The sequence below is a fragment of the Lampetra fluviatilis genome, chromosome 20, assembly GCF_964198595.1.
Source record: "Lampetra fluviatilis chromosome 20, kcLamFluv1.1, whole genome shotgun sequence".
Lineage (NCBI taxonomy): Eukaryota > Metazoa > Chordata > Hyperoartia > Petromyzontiformes > Petromyzontidae > Lampetra > Lampetra fluviatilis.
The window spans coordinates 941,471-962,634 of NC_136294.1; the positions used below are offsets into that span (position 1 = coordinate 941,471).

A 21,164-nucleotide genomic window follows, 5' to 3' on the forward strand; every position below is an offset into this window, starting at 1 on the left:
TGATGTTGTTAGTACTGACTGCTGATGATGATGTTAGTACTGACTGCTGATGATGATGTTAGTACTGACTACTGACTGCTGCTGCTGATGTTGTTAGTACTGACTGCTGATGATGATGTTAGTACTGACTGCTGCTGATGATGTTGTTAGTACTGACTGCTGATGATGATGTTAGTACTGACTACTGACTGCTGCTGCTGATGTTGTTAGTACTGACTGCTGATGATGTTGTTAGTACTGACTGCTGCTGATAATGTTAGTACTGACTGCTGCTGATGATGTTGTTAGTACTGACTGCTGATGATGATGTTAGTACTGACTACTGACTGCTGCTGATGATGTTGTTAGTACTGACTGCTGATGATGTTGTTAGTACTGACTGCTGCTGCTGATGATGTTAGTACTGACTGCTACTGACTGCTGCTGATGATGTTGTTAGTACTGACTGCTGCTGATGATGTTGTTAGTACTGACTGCTGCTGATGATGATGTTGTTAGTACTGACTGCTGATGATGATAGTACTGACTGTTGCTGATGATGATGTTGTTAGTACTGACTGCTGATGATGTTGTTAGTACTGACTGCTGCTGCTGATGATGTTAGTACTGACTGCTGCTGATGATGTTGTTAGTACTGACTGCTGATGATGATGTTGTTAGTACTGACTGCTGCTGATGATGATGTTGTTAGTACTGACTGCTGATGATGATGTTGTTAGTACTGACTGCTGATGATGATAGTACTGACTGCTACTGCTGCTGATGATGTTGCTGAGTCTGCGGAGTCTTCCTCTGCGCAACGGAAATGTCCGCACTGCAGCGCGCGCCACTTCCGGAACGGAAACGGAATCGGCTCCGGCGGGAAGGAGGGAAACAATCTGGCGGCCACAAATTGGTTCCGGTTTTGTGATTTGTGTTCCCCCTATCGCCCTGACCTAAATTTTGACTTAAAACGCCCTGAACCTCTTCATTTGAATTGTGCAGTATTCACGATTAACCGTCGATGCGTGTATGATAACTTACTGTATGTTACTGTATGTCTATCAATCGATGAATGCAATAGAGTGCTGCATGTGCTCTCGATGCGCAAATCAATGTGATGTTTCAAATCGTTTAAGATTCCATAGGGGGCTCGCCGCTCGATGTTCAAGGTCGGTGACGGAATAGCAGCCAAGGCATGGAACGTGTCCAGAGGGGTGGGAGCGGCCCCCGAGGAGATGGAGCGATGACAAAAGAGAATTCCCGTGGGTAGATTGTGGCATGGGTTGGGAGGTTTTCATCCAGCAGTGGACTGACCATGGCTGCTGCTGCTGATGATGATAACGCTGCTGTCCAATAGAAGCGACGTGCACAATCGCAATGGGAGAATGCCAGAGGTGTGGACTCGAGTCATGTGACTTGGACTCGAGTCAGACTCGAGTCATGAATTTGATGACTTGCGACTCGACTTGGACTTGCATAACAATGACTTTGTCCCACCTCTGGAGAATGCACTTGCGAATCTCATGGAGGAGTGAAGGATCATCGTCAGATCAACAGGGGTGACCACGAGGCGGCAGCACAACCCACGTGTGTGTTCGTGAATCCATCTGTGCGGAGCTACACGCCGAACCCACTCGATTCAGAATTTTTTTTTGGGTCTGATCGCGAAATAATCGTGGATTAGAGGAGTGGATCATAATACGAGTCGAAGACTGCACCTTTTACACCATGGCGCCTGATATTAATTTAGTTAAATAATGTTTTTAATTATGACCAGCAATTAGACGGGCATACCTACTGTAATCACCCAGGAATGTCTGTCCTGAACGCAAGTGACGTCACTCCACGTCGACCAGCCCCCCTCATTAATATTCATGAGCAGGTTACGTCCTCCACATGGAGCATCCTCAATAATCATGAGCAGGTGACGTCACTCCACATCGAACAGCCCCCTTCATTAATAATCATTATAAGGTGACGTCCTCCAAATGGACCCCCCCCCCCGCCATTAATAATAATTAGCGGGTGACGTCACTCCACATTGGGGGCCGAGGCGCCTCCTCCCCCCTCCTCGGCGTTAACTGACAACCCTCACTACAGAGGCAGAACCCTCGCGTCAAGCGATCTCCGTCACGCTGTTGTTGAGACATCTAAGTAAAAAGGACGTCGTGATGAACAAGGGATTATAACCTTTAAATGAAATAGGTCTGTGTCACCGCGCCCTTACAAATTGCACACTAATTGATGCAATGAATATCACGTCGCGGTCTGCTTTTCGCTTGCAAGTTTCAGATTTACTGCAAACACACCCGTCCTTGGACGGACAAAATGCTAGTTTAAACATAATTAACATAGAATTAAACAATTTCACAATGGTTCATGCGTCTCCCCAATCTTTCCCTACCCAAGATGGCCGCCCGACCCCTCCCTACCCAAAATGGCCGCATAATATCTCTCCCTGCCCAAGATGGCCGCTCAGATATCTATCCCGACCCAAGATGGCTGCCCGATGTCTGTACCTACCCAAGATGGCCGCACGATATCTATCTCTGCCCAAGATGGCCACACGATATCTATCCCTGCCCAAGATGGCAGCACGATATCTATCCCTGCCCAAGATAGCCGCACGATATCTATCCCTGCCCAAAATGGCAGCGCGATATCTATCCTTGCCCAAGATGGCCGCGCGATATCTATCCCTGCCCAAGATGGCCCCACGACATATATCCCTGCCCAAGATGGCCGCACGATATCTATTCCTGTTCAAGATGGCCGCACGATATCTATCCCTGCCCAAGATGGCCGCACGATATCTATCTCTGCCCAAGATGGCCGCACGATCTCTATCCCTACCCAAGATGGCCGCACAATCTCTCCCTGCCCAAGATGGCCCCCCAGACTTCACGATGACGTCGCCGCCTCCGCTACCGTCATCCCCACGGAGCTGCCGCTACATCGCCTCGCCTGCTCTGCCTCGTCTCTCCCCCCGCGTCTCCCGCTGCTTCTCTTGCCAGTGCCGATGCTGCTCCCGCTGCTGCTGCTGTTGCTGCTGCAGCGGGAGACGGTTCCGCGCGAGGCCCTGACCGCTGCCGCCCGCCCCGGCACCGCCCGGCCCGGCCCGACCCGACCTTGCCCACGGTGAGAGAGAAGGACGGAGGTCGCGGGGCCACGGGGCCACACAGAGACCGGTGACGGGGTCACGGACACAGAGAGAGAGAGACACACACACGGGGACAGTTTCACAAGAGAGAGGGACGCGAAGACGACAGACTTGGGGGAGACACGTGGTGAGTGATCAGCCAGAGAGGGAGACGCGGCGAGTTATTCGGGTATTAGGCAGAGACACAGAGACGCGGGGGGAGAGGCGCGCACGTGGAGACAGGAACTGGAGGGAAGACGGAGAGGTGAGGAGCCACACACTGAGACAGGGGGTCGGGAGAGAGACGGGATGAGATCGAGGAGACGGACACACGGAGACGAGGAAGAGATCACAGGGAATACACCATGTCGTGTAATGAACATGCCCTTTGTAGGTCCACTGCTGGGTGAGTGCTTTCGACGGTGTGTTGATCAGAGCAGCTTTGTGTGTGTGTGTGTCTGTGCGTGTGTTTGTGCGTGTGTCTGTGTGTGTTCGGGCTTCGTGTAAAATCTCCCAAGGGCCCGATGCCCCGCTTCAGGTCCTGACATCGCCATGTCGTCTCTCCTGTGAGGCTGCGCGGCATCGTTTTTCCTCGTCGACTTCGTCAACCTCGTCGACCTCGTCGACTTCGTCAACCTCGTCGACCTCGTCGTCACCATGGCCGAGTCGACGCTGCACAGCTCGTCCGTGCTGCGAGCCGTGGTGCTCACGGTGGCCGAACTGCCGCTGTTCCTGCACGCAACCTGCTCACAGGTGAGACCAGGTCTCACCTACTCACAGGTGAGACCTGGTCTCACCTACTCACTGATGAGACCTGGTCTCACCTACTCACAGGTGAGACCTGGTCTCACCTACTCACTGGTGAGATCTGGTCTCACCTACTCACTGATGAGACCTGGACTCACCTACTCACTGACGAGACCTGGTCTCACCTACTCACTGGTGAGACCTGGTCTCACCTACTCACAGGTGAGACCTGGTCTCACCTACTCACAGGTGAGTCCTGGTCTCACCTACTCACAGGTGAGACCTGGTCTCACCTACTCACAGGTGAGTCCTGGTCTCACCTGCTCACAGGTGAGACCAGGTCTCACCTACTCACTGGTGAGACCTGGTCTCACCTACTCACAGGTGAGACCTGGTCTCACCTACTCACAGGTGAGACCAGGTCTCACCTACTCACTGGTGAGACCTGGTCTCACCTACTCATTGGTGAGACCTGGTCTCACGGGTTAGTACGACTCATAGGTGAGTCCTGGGCTCACCTGCTCACCGGTGAGGGTGAACAGGTGAAGGGTGACGGGGAAGAGGGTCCATGGCCGGTTTGGGTTTCACTCGCCACTGATGTTTAGCCGAGGCCGGTAATCGAACTCTGGTCGCCGGCTTCACAGCGCAGTGCCCTAGCCACTGCACAGCCGCTCCACCTCGTAATCATCATGATAGTGCTATGTTTGCGTGTTTTCTTGGTTCTTTCGGTAAAGTCACGTAGAATGGAAATAATAAAATAATAAAATAATAAAAATAAAACATAATAAAATAATTCTCACGACGTTTCGGCCACAACGCAAGCACCCGTCCGTTGTGGCCGAAACGTCGTGAGAATTATTTTATTATGTTTTATTTTTATTATTTTATTATTTCCATTCTACGTGACTTTACCGAAAGAACCAAGAAGATGAATCCCTGCAGTCAGAAAGCTTTAAATCGAAATTTATGTTTGTGTGTTTATTGGTGCTATCCACCCTCTTTCCCTGGGTTGAGGACTGCTTGAACACAAAGCGATGTGGCCGTTCTCCACGCTGTTGCAATAGACGGCTGCTGGACCGATGCCCTTTTTGGATTCAACTTTTGCCGGACCGCGTCCGAGAGTGTCTGGGTTTTGAGTAAATCAGTAAATGGGTGGCGGGTAAATGAGAGAGTAAGTCAAAGCACATTACATAAGACCTTGTGCAAAGCAGCTAACAACTCACACGGCGAATTGGAAAGGCGCCCCAAAGTGTATGAGATGTTAAGACCACTGACAATCACGTGTCATATATGGAACGCACAAGCTCCCGCCGTGGCGGGGAGTGCGCGGTGCAGGACTAAGCTGGAAGTGATTTTGAGCACCGACGCTGTCCTCTGCTAATAGCAGGGCCCATCATCCCGCCTTGTGCTCCCTGCGTCCCTCCGCACATCGTCAACACGCCCACGGCCCCCACCAGGTGCGTCTGACCCCGGGCCTCAAGCGGCTGCTGGTGGCCAGCGCGGTGGGCAGCATGATGCTGTACCTGGCGGCGCGGCACATGCGTCGCCGGCGCTGTCGCAAGAAGGGGGGCGCCGTGGACTCCCCCATCGCCGACGCCGCCCTTAACCCCCTCGCGGCCATCGCCAGGCTTCCGGCCCCCCGGAAAGGTGACCCCCACTTCCCCCCTCCCACCCTTGCTCCCTCCCCCTTCCCATGCTCCCCCCCCTCCTTCCTTCCCGAACATGGGCTCATGGGACACGAGTCCGATTTTTGGCAGAAATGTGTTTTTCCTTTAACTTTGTGGCAGAAATAGATTTCCATCAGGTTTCGCTAAAAACTGATTTTTGGCAGAAACCGCTTGGCATCGACTTGCGGTGAGAGCAAATGTGCGTCAATCATTGGTGAGCACCGAAATCCACCGATCTTTTCTCTGCCACCGTGTTGATTAGAGTGTCCGTCATCTTGAGTCAAAGTGTCAAACTCAACATGTTTGTCAATAACACTGTGGACTTAAAAGTAAAAAAATATATTAATAGATAATGCTGCAGGCAATGGTGTTTCTTCATAGCACATGATGCGTTGTGATCATAGCTTATAATGGGCGATGTTCCCGAAACGTCACAGTTGAAGGCCACCGTGTTATGTTTTTGTTAATTGTGCTCGTGCACTACTGCCAATGCAGCATCACCAAGTTAAAGCATTGTACTGTAGTTGCTTGCACAATAAATCAGGCTGTAAAATAATTATTAAACAGTAAAATAATTTAAATCTCCCCAAAGTGCTCCATTGTTTAGTGTTTGTTCAAAGGCTTAATCCTTGAGCTGTTTCGCATGACTCCTGGGCGGGTGAGAGTGAGTGTGGGCTTGTGTGAGGAGTGTAGCGATTAGCACACTTTGCTCCACTCACTGCCAATACCAGTGATGATTATCTAAGCCAGTCCTGGACCTCCTCTAGGTTGACTCAGCCTCAAATGAGTACCTGGTGCGGTGTGTAAAAACTTCGGCACTGGGGGAGACAAAGGTGACCTACGGAGAGCATGGTGCTGGCCACCGCCACACGAGCACACGCGCACACGCGCGTACGTTTACCGATTTATCTTGCGTCCGCACGTTGTGTGTTTGTGCGCAGGCCGAGCAAGCGGCCTCAGGTCGGCAGGGGCCATGCCCCCCGCGAGGGGACCGGCTGGAGCCTCCTCCGCCAACGCCGCCGCCGCCAACGCCGCCGCCAACGCCGCCGCTACGACGAGCAGCGCAGGAAGCGTCGCGGGGAGCGACGTAAAGCACTCGACCTCGGTGCAGAGCCTCGCCTCGGTACGGGCCGGCGCGACGCCGCCGCCACCACCACCACTGCCACCATGCTCGCGACGCTCCACTCGCTCGCTTTGCGTCGCCGCGGAGAGAGAGAGGCGCCATCGAAAACGAGATGCAGTGGAATGCGGAATAACAACGGGAGTGTGTTTCCCACCGAGTAAAGCCCGGAGAGCTAAGAAACTCTTTTTCAAGGGCAACTCGGCTGGCAGACAACATCAAAGCATGAAAAAAACGTCATCGTAATAGCAATTAGGTTGTAAAATTACATTCACACTTCAACTTAATAGTCGGTGTAAATAAGGCTATAGATGGCAGAATGGAGATGCCAAGAGACGAAACCAAGTAGTTACACAACTTTGTGGCAGCTACATTATATGCATTTGATCCGAGTTATGTGTGAAATCTGGGAACTATTAATAGGCAACCAGACGCGCGTCGCAGATTTTTAGGATTGCCCAATGGTTATAACAACAGGTCATGTATTTATGTATGTTGAACTTGTTTCGCACCGTACGTAGCCAACCGAGATAATCGACAAAGAGCATATCTACGGAATTCACTTCGGATTTACCGAGTGCCTCACTGCGGCCGCATCTCACGACCCTGCACGGATAGCGTGGGGGCACACGTGCACACGCACGCACATCTGTCGAGGCTACATGGGGGGGGGATCTCTGTCTCCGTGTAGCTGCAGGCGGAGAGCACCGGCAGGGGCTGCGACTCGCGAGCCTCGGCCAGCCGGCCCTCCCAGCTGCGCTCGCGCCACAGCTCGGTGTGCGCGCCGGCCGGCAGCCCCTGGGAGCCGGCCGGCGGCGGGGGGGAAGCGCCGGCCGTGGGCAGCCACACCACCCCGGAGAACCTGTACCTGAGCGGTAGCGCACGCCGACACTCGCTCACACGCTCGCACGCTCACACGCTCGCACGCTCACACGCTCGCACGCTCACACGCTCGCACGCTCACACGCTCGCACGCTCACGCTCGCACGCACAGGGCCGTCCCTGGGTAGACAAGCGGAGTCGTGACCGAGTTGCCGTGCCATCACGGGCGTTGTCGCTTCCGGCGTCCAGGCATGGAGCTGTTTGAGGAGGCTCTGCGGCGGTGGGAGGAGGCGCTGTTGTGCCGCAACCGCAGGGAGCCCGTGGAGGAGCCGTGCTCCGACCCGGAGGTGATCCGCGTCGCCGCCGGAGACGCCATCGCCGAGGAGAGCACCGAGGTGCACCGGGTGGCCACAGATTTTCTCTTCGGCGCAACGGCACCAACGCGCGTGTGTGTCTGTGCGTGCGTGTGTGTGTGTGTGTGCGTGCGTGTGTGTGTGTGTGTGCTCGCTGCGAACCTGGTGACCCGAGTTCGATTCGCAATCACGGCCAAAACCAGTGGTTATTATCTAAACCAGTCTTGGGCCTCCCCTAGGTTGGCTCAGACTCAAATGAGTACCTGGCGTGGTGTGTAAAAACATTGCCACTGGCGAGACTAAGGCGGCCGGGTGTGGTGCTGGCCACCCACCCTGTGTGCTGTGCCGGCCTTCATAGGCGCTCACTCACAGCACTTGCCCCAACAGTTTGTTAAGGCTATACGGGGGATCTTTGTCTTTGTGTGTTCTCCGGCAGGACGTGATGGACGGGGAGTTTGTAAACAAGCTGGAGACGCTGCTGACGCGCGCGTACCGCCTGCAGGAGGAGTTCGAGTGCACCATGTCGTCCGCCACGCAGACCCCGACGCGCGACCTCGGTGCGTGTGTCTCTGCGTGCGTCTCTGCGTGCGTCTCTGCGTGCGTGTGTGTGTGTCTGCATGCGTGTGTGTGCATGTCTGCGTGCGTGTGTGAATGCATGCCAACATGACGCCCCCTCCTGATGGCTACCCAAATCCAGCCCACATGCAAGCCTGCATCCAAGCGCTAGCCTAAATCCTGTCGCCTATAATCACTCATCAATTGGCTGAGAATATCCTGAATATATATAGAGGACCACAGAGCTTGGGCAATTGTTTGTAGTGCCGGCTCATCGTTGCCTGGCTGCTGTGTTCCAGCTTCGTGGTTCCGCAGCGATTGTGATGTGCAATCTGCATGAACAACGATGACGCTATAGATAAAAGTAAACATTCTTATCCTTAACTCTGTCACTAACCCAAACTCGAACCCATAAACCATAACCTGAACACGTAAACCCACCAAACCTAACACTAACCCACAAACCTAACACTAACCCACAAACACTAACATTAATCCACAAACCCACAAACCCTAAAACTCACCCACAAACCCTAACACTAACCCACAAACCCTAAAACTCACCCACAAACCCTAACACTAACCCACAAACCTTAATACTCACCCACAGACCCAAACACTCACGCACAAACCCTAACACTCACCCACAGACCCTAACACTCACCCACAGACCCTAACACTCACCCACAAACCCTTACACCAACCCACAGACCCTAACACTAACCCACAAACCCTAACACTAATCCACAAACCCTAACACTAACCCACAAACCCTAACACTAACCCACAAACCCTAACACGTGCACACAGCAGCACACATACATACAAACACACACACACACGTGCAAACTCACCATGCCACTCTCACGGTGTGACTTGATGACCGGGTGACCTCTGACCCTTCCCGACCCTCGGTGGCACCCGCAGAGGGCGACATGTCCCTGGCGGACCACTCGGGGCGGCTCTTTGGGCTCGACACCCTGAGCCTGTCGTCCGGAGAGTCCTTCGTCTCGGCGGCAGAGGTACGCGTGGAACCACCTCCCTCCGTGTCTGCCCAACAAACCCTCGCTGTCCGTGTGCACATGTGCGTGTGCTTGCATGTGTGAATGTGGGTGCGTGCGTTTGTGCACGTGGGGAGCAGTGATTGCAGTGGTGAGCGTGCTGCGCTACGAACCCGACGACCCGAGGTAAATTTCCCGCTCACGAGCAACAGCGGTGATTATGTGAACATCGCCACTCGGGAGACAAAGACGGCCGAGCGTGGTGCTGGCCACCCACACCCTCATAGCCGTGCCGGCCTTCATAGGTGCTACTCGCTTCCAGCACTTGCCCCAACAGTCTGTTGAAGGCTGCATGGGGGATCTTTGTATGAACGCGTCTGTATACGAATGCGCGCGTCTACGTGCGGACTTTTGTCTCTGCGCGTGAAGTTGGTGGAGGAGCTGGGCGCGGAGGCCCAGCGGGGGGCGCGGGGTCGCCTGGCGCTCTACGAGGAGGCGGCGCGGCTCGTCAGGGGCGGCCACGTCACCTGCCGCAGTCTGAGGTCAGCGCGGCGCCGACCCCGCAATGTGGCCGCTAGCCCAGCACAGCAACCACGAGCCGCTAGCAGCCGACCAATGGACACTCGCTCGGCAATGCACAACACAGGAGCCCACCGCTAGCCCGCCGCTAGCCCGCCGCTAGCCCGCCGCTAGCCCACCACACCACCGTTCCCCCCTTGTAGTGTTCGCTCGAGAAACGAGCAAAACAACGGCAGCCGTATTAGCACGACCGGCCATGTCGGTCGGCTGCAGTAATATCCGCCGGACGTTGTGACGTTGCGCGCTCCGTTGAGTCTGTTACGACGGCGCGCGTGACGTCGATGACGTCGATGACGTCGATGACGTCGATGACGTCGATGGCGTGAAGATTTGTCTGTCTAATCGTGTGTGCGCGTGCTGGCAGGACGGAGATGCTGGACTGTTACAGCGACATGGACTACCTGGCTAAACTGCACTGCGTGCGGCAAGCTTTCCAGGTACCTCTTGATCGCTCGCGCCGCGCATCCGCTCCACTGTCCCGCTCCGCTCACTAGCAGCGCTTGCCACTTGGTAATATAATTCTACGCGGGGATCTCCGTCTCACAGCTGCTGCTGGAGGAGGAGCTCAACAAGAAGATGTTCTCCAACATGGGGCGGCTGATCATCGCCGGGCTGCTAGTCAAGGCTGGCAAGGTACCGCTGACGATCACGAATAGCGCCGAACCCCCCACCACCACACCCCCCTCCCGAGGCGCGATCGCTGCCCGGGAACTCCCGCAATTTGGAGGCCGCGTTTCGGGTGAAGGGAAGAGTCGTGGAGGTTCTTCTTGCATTCCCGTCACGTGGTACATCATCATCGCCGCGATGTGCGTCCTGTGCACGCAGCCCAGTTGGGATGATTGAGAGTGCAGGCGGGAGGTGTGCCGGCCGTGTAGATGGGATGGGTGGACACTAGGGGGCGAGCGTCGGTTAGAGTTGCGGTTTACAGGGAGCTCCATATTGGCTGATGAGGCGTAATCGGTGGAGCGTTGCCGATCTACGGAGTTCTGCTGAACCACAGAGAGGCGACAACGCGACTGAGCGTTCACCAAAAATCACTCAAAAGCAGTTCCCATCGCCAATTGCGAGCGTGTCCTTGGGAGCGTGGCGGTGTCGCGGTGCGCCGGCGCGTGCTGAGCGCAGGCCCAAAGGGGCAAGCGGCCAGCAACAACCAGCGCTATTAAACATCGCAGTAGGTAAGAGTTCACGAGTCTCTTGATTTGAGCAAGGTTATTGTAACAGCTTGGGGAGAAGAGACAATGATGACGATGATGACGACGACAAAATGGAACAGTGCAATGGAATATGCCGGAAGGGAAGTGAGTTGACCTGCAGTGTGGCGAGTGATTGAGTGAGTGGGTGAGAGTAAACCTGGGTCTGTCCCGTGACCTGTCAGCAAGCCTTCGACACTTCGCATGGCCTGTACCTTGCCTGGCACAAGGGCTGTGGTGACGTCACCGCCACATAGTGGCGAACCGCGGTTGTTGTTGTTGTGTGTGCGTTTCTCAGGATCCCAAGGGCTTTGTGGAGTCCTACGAGGAGATGCTGCGCTACTCAGAGGAGGCCGAGCACTGGGCCACAACGCAGGCCGAGCTCGAGGGACGTGGGGTGAGGGCAGCACCACCAGCAGCACCACAACCAGCACCACAACCACTACCACAACCACAACCACGGCCGCCACCTGCACGACTCACTGGCGAGGTGCCCCACCCCTCCCGCCCCGTGCCCGTGCAGGTGCGCTGCATGAACTTCTTCGACATCGTTCTGGACTTCATCCTGATGGACGCCTTCGAGGACCTGGAGAGCCCACCGTCCACCGTGCTGGCCGTCGTGCACAACCGCTGGCTGTCCGACGGCTTCAAGGAGACGGTAGCGCTCGCTCCGGCCTCTCCACTCTCTACTGCCCCCCGCCCCACACCCCCCACCCTTCACTCCCTGCCCTCGCACGCACCGACACGCACGGGGGCCGGATCGCCGTGTGGCGGAGCCTGCGTGTGCGACGCAGGCGCGACGGTCGATTCGTTTTCCCGACCGGCAAGCGGCGCTTCGGCGGACGGTCCCAGAGTCGCGCTCGCCCGGCTGCGCAAACCGCAGGCAGCCTCCCCTAATTGGCAACGGGCAGCGGTTTCTCCCCGCATCCCCTGGGCCTCCAAATACTATTTCCGCCACTTACCGTCCTGCCGCCCCACCTCCCATCGCTGCCCACCCCCCCACCCCGTCCCTACTCCCACCTTCTTCCCCCCTCGCATCACCGCCATCCTGTGCCTAACGCTGCCCCCCTCCCCCTGCATCATCGCCCCCTGGCACTGCCGCCCTCCTGGACCATTGCTGCCCAGTCCGTACCGCTGGAATACCCTCCCTGTCCCGACCATCACTGACCTCTCCGGCCCTTGGGTTCCAACCCAGCTCCATTATTAAGGAGCCGCGCTAACACGCCACTGAGCTCCGGCGAGAGGTTCCCTGTCGGGCGTCGTTCTTCCCTACCCCCGGCAAAGGGTTCCGCCGGATTCCGTCAGCAGAACCGGCGCTGCTAACGAGGCCTCATTAGCGCGGCGCGGCCATGCTCGGGGGGGCGGCACGTCGCGCGAATATTGGCCGTTTGTCCGGATCTTGCCGAGTCGGCGGCACGGGCGCGATGATTGCCACACTCATCATATGGTTTTTTTATTTTTGCACAGCATCGCTCGTGAAAATTGCAGCGCAGAGCGCCGCGCAATTTGTAGCGCATGCGGTTTTCGCATGGAGGCGCGGGAAACCGCAGGCAAGCCGCTTGGCAAGGCAGCCAGATCCGGCGCCAATCGTTGCCCGGAGCACCCGGAGAAAACCCCGCCATGCCTCTTGCGCCAGGAGTGGCGCCGTTGGTACAGGGGGCCACGCAGTGGCCCAGCGGTAGCGGCACGATCGCCGCTCGACGCAGAGGCTCGCAGTTCGACTCTAGCGGCCCCCTGTCAAACATTGTGGGAATTGAACCTGGGCCCTTGGCGCCGTGAGGCATGCGTGTCACCACCGCGCGCCCACCCTGCCACCCGTGACGTGGCTCTCGAGTAACGACCGTTGATCACGCGCCCAAGACGTGTGGGCGAATCACACGTTCGTGTCCTTGCTGAAATTGCTTTTTGTCTTGATTAGAAAATATGTTTCGCCTCGATTTTCTGAGTGACAAATTTCACCCTATGATTCTGTTTGCAGCCCAATTTGTCCCACGCAAAATAATCTTGCGTCTCCTTGGGCTCTCGCGTGGTTCGTTATCATTGCCTGTGACAGGACTCGCCCCTTCAATCTGTTAAAGATATACGGAGGTAGGAAAATTGTCTTTTTCCTGATGACGACCGCTAGTGTTTCGATCGAAGATTTTTTATTATTTTCTTTGAACCTATCTCCGTGACTTTACCGAAAGACCCAAAGAATATGAATTACTGCAGTCACGAAAGCTTTAAGTCAAGATATACGGAGGATCATTGATCTTTGTCTGTGTGGGGGTAGTGTAGCGCTTAAGCACGCTGCTCTGTGAATCCGACCACCTGCGTTGGATTCCCGCTCACGGCCAACATCAGTGACGGATAACTGAGCCAGTCCTGGGCCTCTCCTGGGTCGATTCAGCCTCTAATAAGTACCTGATGCAATGTATAAACGTCACCACTCGGGAGAAAAAATTGGCCGGGCGTGGTGCTGGCCACCCACACACGTGTGTGCCCTGCCGGCCTCGTGCGTATGTACGTATGTTGAACTTTTTCCGCACCGTATGTAGCCATCCGTGCTAATCGTCGGTGTTCCTCGCTAACAGCATTTGCCCCAACAGTCTGTTAAGGCTACACGGGGGATCTTTGTCTTTGCGTGCGTGCAGGCGCTGGCCACCGCCTGCTGGTCGGTGCTCAAGGCCAAGCGGAGGCTGCTGCAGGTGCGAGTGCCGGCGACCGTCCCAGAGCCGCGCCAAAGCCGCCCTGCACGAGGGATTGACATCGGGCCCTTGTTTGGCGCTTGGCTCTGGCTCGAGTGAGCCACGCGGCTCAAAGCCACGCGGCTCAAAGCCACACGGCTTAACTTGAATTCGGCTCAGAACATGGTCTCCGGCCGTGCTCGGAGCAGAGTTCCGTGGGTTGAGCCCGGGCCACGTCGGGCCAGGCCGCGGCCGGGCCGCTCGCGCGAGCGCCTTCGGGAGCAGCCGAGCGGCTCAAGCCTGAGCTGGGCCGAGCCAGAGCCGAGTCGAGCCAGAGCCCGAGTCGAGCCGTTACTGTGAATTCAGCTCCCCGGGGTTTAAGACAACGTCAAATGCGTGTCTTACTAACACCAAACACACCGATGATTCACAACATGGAACGCATGCCTTACTAACATCACATTGTCTCGAGGCATTGAAGCGCGTCCATTTGTGACCTTGGTTTTGTTTTTGCAGCTGGGGTGGGTGGGGGGGGTTGTGGGAGGCACGGGGTCCGAGCGGTCTGAACTTGGGGGGCCGGCGTACCAACAATGTTGAGCACCACTGATTTACCCGGTGATCTGCATGGCAGGAGGCACGGTGCGAGGAAGGGGGGGTGTGGGGCGACGCGGCCGCCCAGTCCAATCTGTCTCACGCCGCTGCCACCGCGCGCAGCCGTAAATCGTGGAATGAATCCCACGAGGCACGGCGGTCGTCGCGCCCCAGTTCACGGCTGGCATAGCCCGGCTCCCCGCTTCACTCGGCTCATCCCAGCCAGGCTCCCCGCTGCTCCCAGCCAATCCCAGCCAGGCTCACCTGACCTCCGACTTCCGGCATCCACCGCCGCCACCTATGCCCTCACAACCACCGACATGACCACCAATCACCATGACCGCCACCAACGCTCCGCTCCCCGTAGGTCCCGGACGGATTCATCTCGCGTTTCTACGCCATCTCTGAGCACGTGAGCCCCGTGCTGGCCTGGGGCTTCCTGGGGTGCACGCAGCCACTCCGCGACCTCTGCAGCTTCTTCAAGGTCAGCCTGGGGTGGACTCGCGGATTCCTCCACCCCTGTTGGAGACTCGGTCTACCAGACACTGATTTTCTCTCATCCACAACCACCATGCTACTGAGACAACAGCCGCCATTTGCCATAGAGGGGCAGTGACATAACGAAGTTTGTGCCAGGCTAGGTGCACCTTGCGGTTCAACATCACACCGCACACTCGCCACACTGCAGGTCACCTCACTTTGCTTTCTACTGGAATTCCCTCCCATCGTCGTAGTCATCATCATCACCACCATCGTCTCTTTCCCCCCAGATATTATAGCAATAACCTTGCTTAACTCAAGAAACACGTTCATTTGTCTCTTACATCAATGACTTTGAGACCCAGCGACGTGCACAGAGAGAGCTGCGTGTCACCTCTGGCGAGCAGATGGCCCGGAGGAGGATTTCTCGCACCAGATGTTCGCGTGTTTTTTTTTTGTTTTTTTCGAGACGCACGTCCCCCCGGCGTGCAACGAACCCGGCGACCCGAGTTCGATTCCTGCTCACGGCCAGCATCGGTGATGATTATTTGAACCGGGCCTCCCCCTAGGTCGACCCAGCCTTAAATGAGCACCTGTTGCGGTGTGTAAACAACAAGCACCGGGGAGATACAAAGGTGGCCATACGTGTGCGGTTCCACTTTCGTAGGTGCTGCTTGTTAACAGCACTCTGCCCAACTGTCCGTCAAGGCCATCCGGGGTATCTTTATCTTTGTGCGTGCGAGCAGGAGCAGGTGGTGTCGCTGCTGCGCGACGTCTTCGACGCGGAGAAGGTTCGCTACTCGCGCCTCGAGCACCTCGCCGACGACATCATCTGCCTCTTCCGCCGCCGCTCGCAGATCCTGTGCGCGTACCTCGAGGTGCCGGAGGCCGCGGTGGGCCCCGGCGAGCTCGACGCCGCCGCCAACGCCCCAGAGGCCGGCGGCGCGACGGAGGCCGCGGTTCGGGCGAACGGCTCGGTGCGGCCGGGTGGCGCGATGCAGGGCTGCGGGGACGGGGAGCTCGCCAACGGCCTGACGTGGGGCGACTGAGACGACGACGGCGACGATTGTGAAGGTGGCGGCGGAGTCGTCGTGGCGGCGACACTTGCGCCTAACGGCAAGGAGCTGGGCTCGATTCCCCGACGAGGGCGCCTCTCTGTGTGGAGTTTGTGTGTTCTCTCTCTCTCTCTCCCCCTGTTCTGAATGGGTTTCCTCCGAGTTCTCCGGGTTTCCTCCCACGCTGAAATAACCCACACTCACAATGTAACCGCTATTCACCGAAACATCCCACTGCTGAGAACTCACGTTGCGAATTACTCGATTGGTATCTCAGCAGCAGCAGCAGCAACGACGCCCCCTGCCCGTGAGTCTTCAGACTCTGCTGGGTAATCGAGCGTAAGGAAGAAGATGGCAACGACGATGATGACGACGATTAAGATCCAGGGCTTAATAAACTCAGCCGTGTCTGTCTGTGGGCGAGCCCACAATAGAATTCACACTCCGTCAAGCACCGCTCCTCTCGCTCGCTCCCCGCCGGCTACGGGTCGCGTGCCACTTATTCCGCTAGAAGATGCCAGCGACGAGCCCTGATGGAGTGGGATCGGGGGGGGGGCGTGGACAGCGTTACAACTGCCCGTCTTGGTATCCCCCGGCACTGATTGTTGGCGTGCCGGGACGGGTGCTCGTTTAAGGTTGGCCGACGACAGGCGCAGGATATTTTTTAACGCTCGCCGCGTGTAACCGGGAGTCGAACCTCGACTTCCGGGGTCAGAGTTCATCGTGCGACGGCTACATCGCCCGCGACCCACTGCTGCGGGGACGCGTCACACGCGAAACGCGGCACAAGTTCAAACCCAGAACGCGCACGTCGGCAGCAGTCATCGTCCCCCAATGCCAGACTAATGTCCGCCTGCAAGGCCAGGTGCTGAGTCACCTTGTGCTGCACAGGGGCAGCTGCCACTGAGGGTGCCCTTTCGAACGACTAGAGATGAGATTGCAATGTAAGTTGTGGCAAAGGGTGTTCTATCAAAAAGAAATGATTATTGAGAGCGAAATGATTGAAAAGTCACCGAACTTTCGATCGCACGTGTGTGTGGTTGACTTCTCGTGGAGCACAGAGGGGCGTGATGAAGCTGGCACTACACGCATCGACGCGCGTACGTCACAGAACGGATGTTTTTTATTTGCGAATGTTATATTTAATAGGGGGCGCTACGCTCACCCTAATATTTATCTGCAGAAGCCGTAGAATCGGTTCTTCACTTGAATCGTGACCATAATTGCCGGCTGAGGCTGTGGAATCACGAAGCCTCTGTTAAACGTGCACCCGACCCACCCACCCTTGACCGCATCCCGGCCGCCCGAGTTCTCGTCCACTGCAGCCAGGACGAGAGTCCCCCGGTGGGTCTGCCATGGCCCTGCTGCCCCGGTGCTCCCACCCCCACCGAGGCGTTTGCAAACATATGGGTTTTGTCGCCGGTTGAATTTTTTTTTCTGACCTCTCGCTTGACTTCTTGATCGGGGCACAGGGATGGGTGCGCGATTGCCTGGGCGGTGGGAGGGGTTGGCAGAGAGAGATGGGCAGCATTTAAATGTCATGTAATTCTAATTTTAATTACATGTAATTTTAATTACCTGTAATTTACATCGCGGGGGAGTGGTGGCTCTGCACGTGGCTGCTGTGATTCGGCGCTGTGTGGAGGCAGCAGCGAGGGTTGGTGGATTGCTCACAGGCAGAGCCCTGGGTCGCCAGGTAGAAGGCAGTACAGCAAGCGGATTCATCGCCATCTGTTTTTTTCCATCTGTACGGGGAATAGAGGCGTTTCCCCCTCGAGCAAGTGTGCCCCAGTTTCCTCCCACGTGAATAGTAATCACGACTCATCGTTGATTGGCTGAAAACATCTTGCAAATAAAAACCCAACGTAGCATCGGGACCCTCCTGAAAAATAGTCCTACGGCTCGGTCTGTCGCTCCTGGATACATAAACAAAACTATTGTTACGTAATGAATTTACATAGCAATATAAATATGCAATTTCATTACGTGTGTAATTGTTATCTAAATCGCACACCTAAAATTAATCGGTGTTTAGTATCTAAATTCCGAGAGACGGTGTCGATCGGTGTGGCTGTGGCCACGTTACGTTAGCCCCGTGGGTTGTCGTGAGGGCGTTTGCCCCATCGATGTCTGCAGCGGAGGCAGCGAGTGGTCAAGTTGCTGGGGCTCGTAAACTATAAAACGATCAACTATTTTTTATTATATCAGGTAAGGCCCACTGAGCTACGTAGCTCTCTTTCAGAAGCGACCTGGCGATCACAAATGATAGCTCAACAAAGTGGCTCATCATCATCACGTGGACATTCATAGCAGTAGCCAAATACTCTAAACGCGTGGTGATGTTGATTCTAAATATGGAGGGGAAAACCTAGAGGACCCGGAGAAAAATACACGGGACCACGGGAAGAGAGACACGCAAGCTGCAGGCGCCAGGGTCGGGATCGAACCCACGACCTCCTGTATACCAGGCGAGGTCGTTAACATCTCGTGGTGGAGTGGACGTGCCTATGTGAAAGTGGGCCAGAGGGAGGGGCTGCCTTCTAGAGTGGGACACGTGGAGAAACCGTGTCGGTGGGGTCACGGCGCTACGTGCGTCCTGGGTCGTCTTGTGATTGAGTGGCCGTCTTGTGAGTGCGTGGCCGTTAAGAAAAGCTGCTAATTGTTTTGTGATCAAAACCCTGGACGACGATGCGTTCCACGCAGAATGATTGTATCGCACGCATCCGCACCGTGAAGACGTGATTAGAAACATGTAATAGTGTAACCACGGTTACTGGGCACAGGCCCAACACGTCAAGCGGTCGGCAACAAACAGCACTACTGAAGGTGTAATATACGAGTTGGTGCAGAGCAGTGCGAGGAAGTGGAAATAGACGTCTCTTGTCCAGTGGTGTGGTGTGTGAGTGGGTGAGTGGGCGAGCGAGCGAGTGGATGGTTGAGTGAGTGAGTGTGCTGTGACCTGCAGTGGGATGGTGGTGGTGATGGTTGAACACTGTGGTGGCTGAAACCAATGAGTCGGTGTCCGGTGTAGAACAAGTCCTCGAAGTGGGTGGATAAATTAACGAGCGAAGTTCACGCGGGCTGTAACCATGGCGGTAGCGGAGCGATTCAACAAAATAAACTTTAAACTTGAACGTGACGAGGAGGGCGTCTGAGCGCTGCATCATCGATCCAACCGGCGAAAAATCCCCGACCCGGGTTCCAGGTTCCCCGGCCTCCCGACCTCCGCCGCGGCCTTCCCCCAAGACGCCGACCCTGCGAGCGTTGACCACGGCGAGCCAGACCGACGACCGAGACGACCGAGACGGCCGTGGCGGCCGTGGCGGCGAGGGCTCGAATCCCCGCGAGCTGCCTAGACGCGTGGGGCATTCCGCGACCGACGTTACGTTTGGGTCTGGTCGCGTGAGTAGAATGCCGCCGTGCGTGTCGTCGTCGTCTGTGTGTAACCCAGCGCCGTGGGGGCAACAGCGAGGGTTGGTGGATCGCCGCGCGCGGATGGGGTGCGGGAACTCCCCTCCACCTCGAGCATGGCCGCCGCCGCCGCCACCGCCCGGCTTGGCTGTCGGCGGCACACCACGCGGCATGCGCCGATCTGTGGCCGCGACCGGTGGATGAGGGGTTGGGGGGGTAGTGGAGATGAGCGAGACCGTGATTAGAGGCTGCCACCCGCTCTCGACCACTCCGCCGCGAAGCGCAGGGGAGGAGAGGTCTGACGAGCAGGACATTTCAGGCCTGCACATCTATCTCCGTTCTGTGGCTCTGCATAGCCGGGCGGTGGTGGTGGTGGCTGCTATGCTGCTGCTGCTGCTCCACGTGGCTGCCTGAGATCCAACACTGTGGAGGCACTAGCCAGGGTTGGTGGATCACACAAAGATGTCGTGACACTCCCTTCCCGTGCGCGTCGCCAGGAGAAGGCAGTACAGCAAATAGACTAACCACCATCTGTACGGGGATAGAGTTGTACCCCCTCACGCAAGGCGTGGAGTTTCTCCGGGTGCTCCGGTTTCCTCCCCGCGTGAATAGCAATAATAATAAACACCGCTCGTCATAAATTATCTTTAAATATCCTACAAATAAAAGCCCAATGTAGCGGCAGGACGCAGGGCGAGGTCTGTGTTACTCGCGATGTGCTCCCGATTTTAGGATAAAAATAAATAAAAAAGAATTACTAAACCTCGGGCCGAGGTACCGAGGTTCGGATCTAGCTCGGGCTCGGATCTGGTACAGCAGGATGAGCGACCGGCTCAACGCGCACGCTCGCACCTCGGGTAATTCGATCCAAATAAACAGCCAGGCCAAGGGCATCTGCCTCATCGCCTCGGCCACTCAATTTGTGGTAGCACCCTCCCGAAAAAGAGTATTGAGTGAGACTTTTACGGGTAAATTGATTAAATAGCCGATGTGTCGTAGGCAATATGATCTTACAGACACGTTGAGATGTCAGCAATTTGAGCGTCTACGTGAATTCTAATTGGGTCCCTTTCCCTCTCGGAATTATTCCCTGGCACTCGCGCGCGAGTGGAGATTCACGGTGCGCGAGAGAGCGAGCGAGAGATCGAGAGAGAGAGAGAGAGATCTAGAGAGAGAGGGATCGAGAGAGAGAGAGAGATCTAGAGAGAGAGAGGGATCGAGAGAGATCGCATCGCACGTTTGCCGGTCCGGCTCTTGCCTCCCGCTCTGGGCGATCGAGTGGCATCGGTACCAACGGGCGGGACGCCGCCTGGGAGCCCTGTCCTGCCGAGACGATGACGAATGCGGCGCTTTGCTAATTGCGTTGGAGCCTCAGTCCCTCGATGTTGTTACCCTCGCTCAAAGTGCCGGATGAAGCGCGTGCGGAGCCTGCAGCATATGTTTATAAAGGAGCCCTAAAATGAAAAGAAATATTAAAACACACATTTGTAACTTGCATGGTAAAGCTGTTGTATTTTTTCACTTGCTATACAGCCAGATACTACGACAAATCGATAACCTTAAACACCCAGTCGTTCATGAAAGTTGAAGGCGGTATAGTACTATAGTAATAGAGCAAGTGCAGAATCACTAAACCGGAATTGATAGCTTGAAAGCATTTAGCGCGGGGCCCTTGAAAGTGCGAGGCCGTAGTATTTGCGACTTGTGCTACGAGGACAACGCGGCACTGATGCTGAGAGCCTCGGCAGCTTCGCCGGCCTCACTGCTCGCACGCGGCCGCGCCCTCGGAGGGGGCCGTGAGCTAGA

The 21,164-nt window shown here is 56.1% G+C and overlaps 1 protein-coding gene across 5 annotated transcripts; it reads left to right on the forward strand.

The window, feature by feature from the left end:
• The first annotated feature begins 2,815 nt into the window (after positions 1-2,815).
• On the forward strand, positions 2,816-20,849 carry MIGA1 (mitoguardin 1). Of its 5 annotated transcripts, none has more exons than XM_078865289.1 (16): positions 2,816-3,120; positions 3,640-3,874; positions 5,326-5,515; positions 6,477-6,658; positions 7,347-7,530; positions 7,727-7,872; positions 8,267-8,387; positions 9,313-9,407; positions 9,816-9,928; positions 10,330-10,402; positions 10,512-10,598; positions 11,454-11,552; positions 11,679-11,813; positions 13,789-13,842; positions 14,780-14,896; positions 15,639-20,849. In XM_078865289.1, exons 2-16 carry the CDS (start codon positions 3,779-3,781, stop codon positions 15,939-15,941), a joined length of 1,995 nt encoding a protein of 664 aa, XP_078721415.1. In that variant the 5' UTR covers positions 2,816-3,120; positions 3,640-3,778; the 3' UTR covers positions 15,942-20,849. The 5 variants fall into 5 exon arrangements, with proteins under 5 accessions (XP_078721415.1, XP_078721416.1, XP_078721417.1 ...); XM_078865290.1 differs by having other exon boundaries at positions 3,660-3,874; XM_078865291.1 differs by lacking the exon at positions 2,816-3,120 and adding an exon at positions 3,130-3,269.
• The last annotated feature ends 315 nt before the right edge of the window (positions 20,850-21,164 follow it).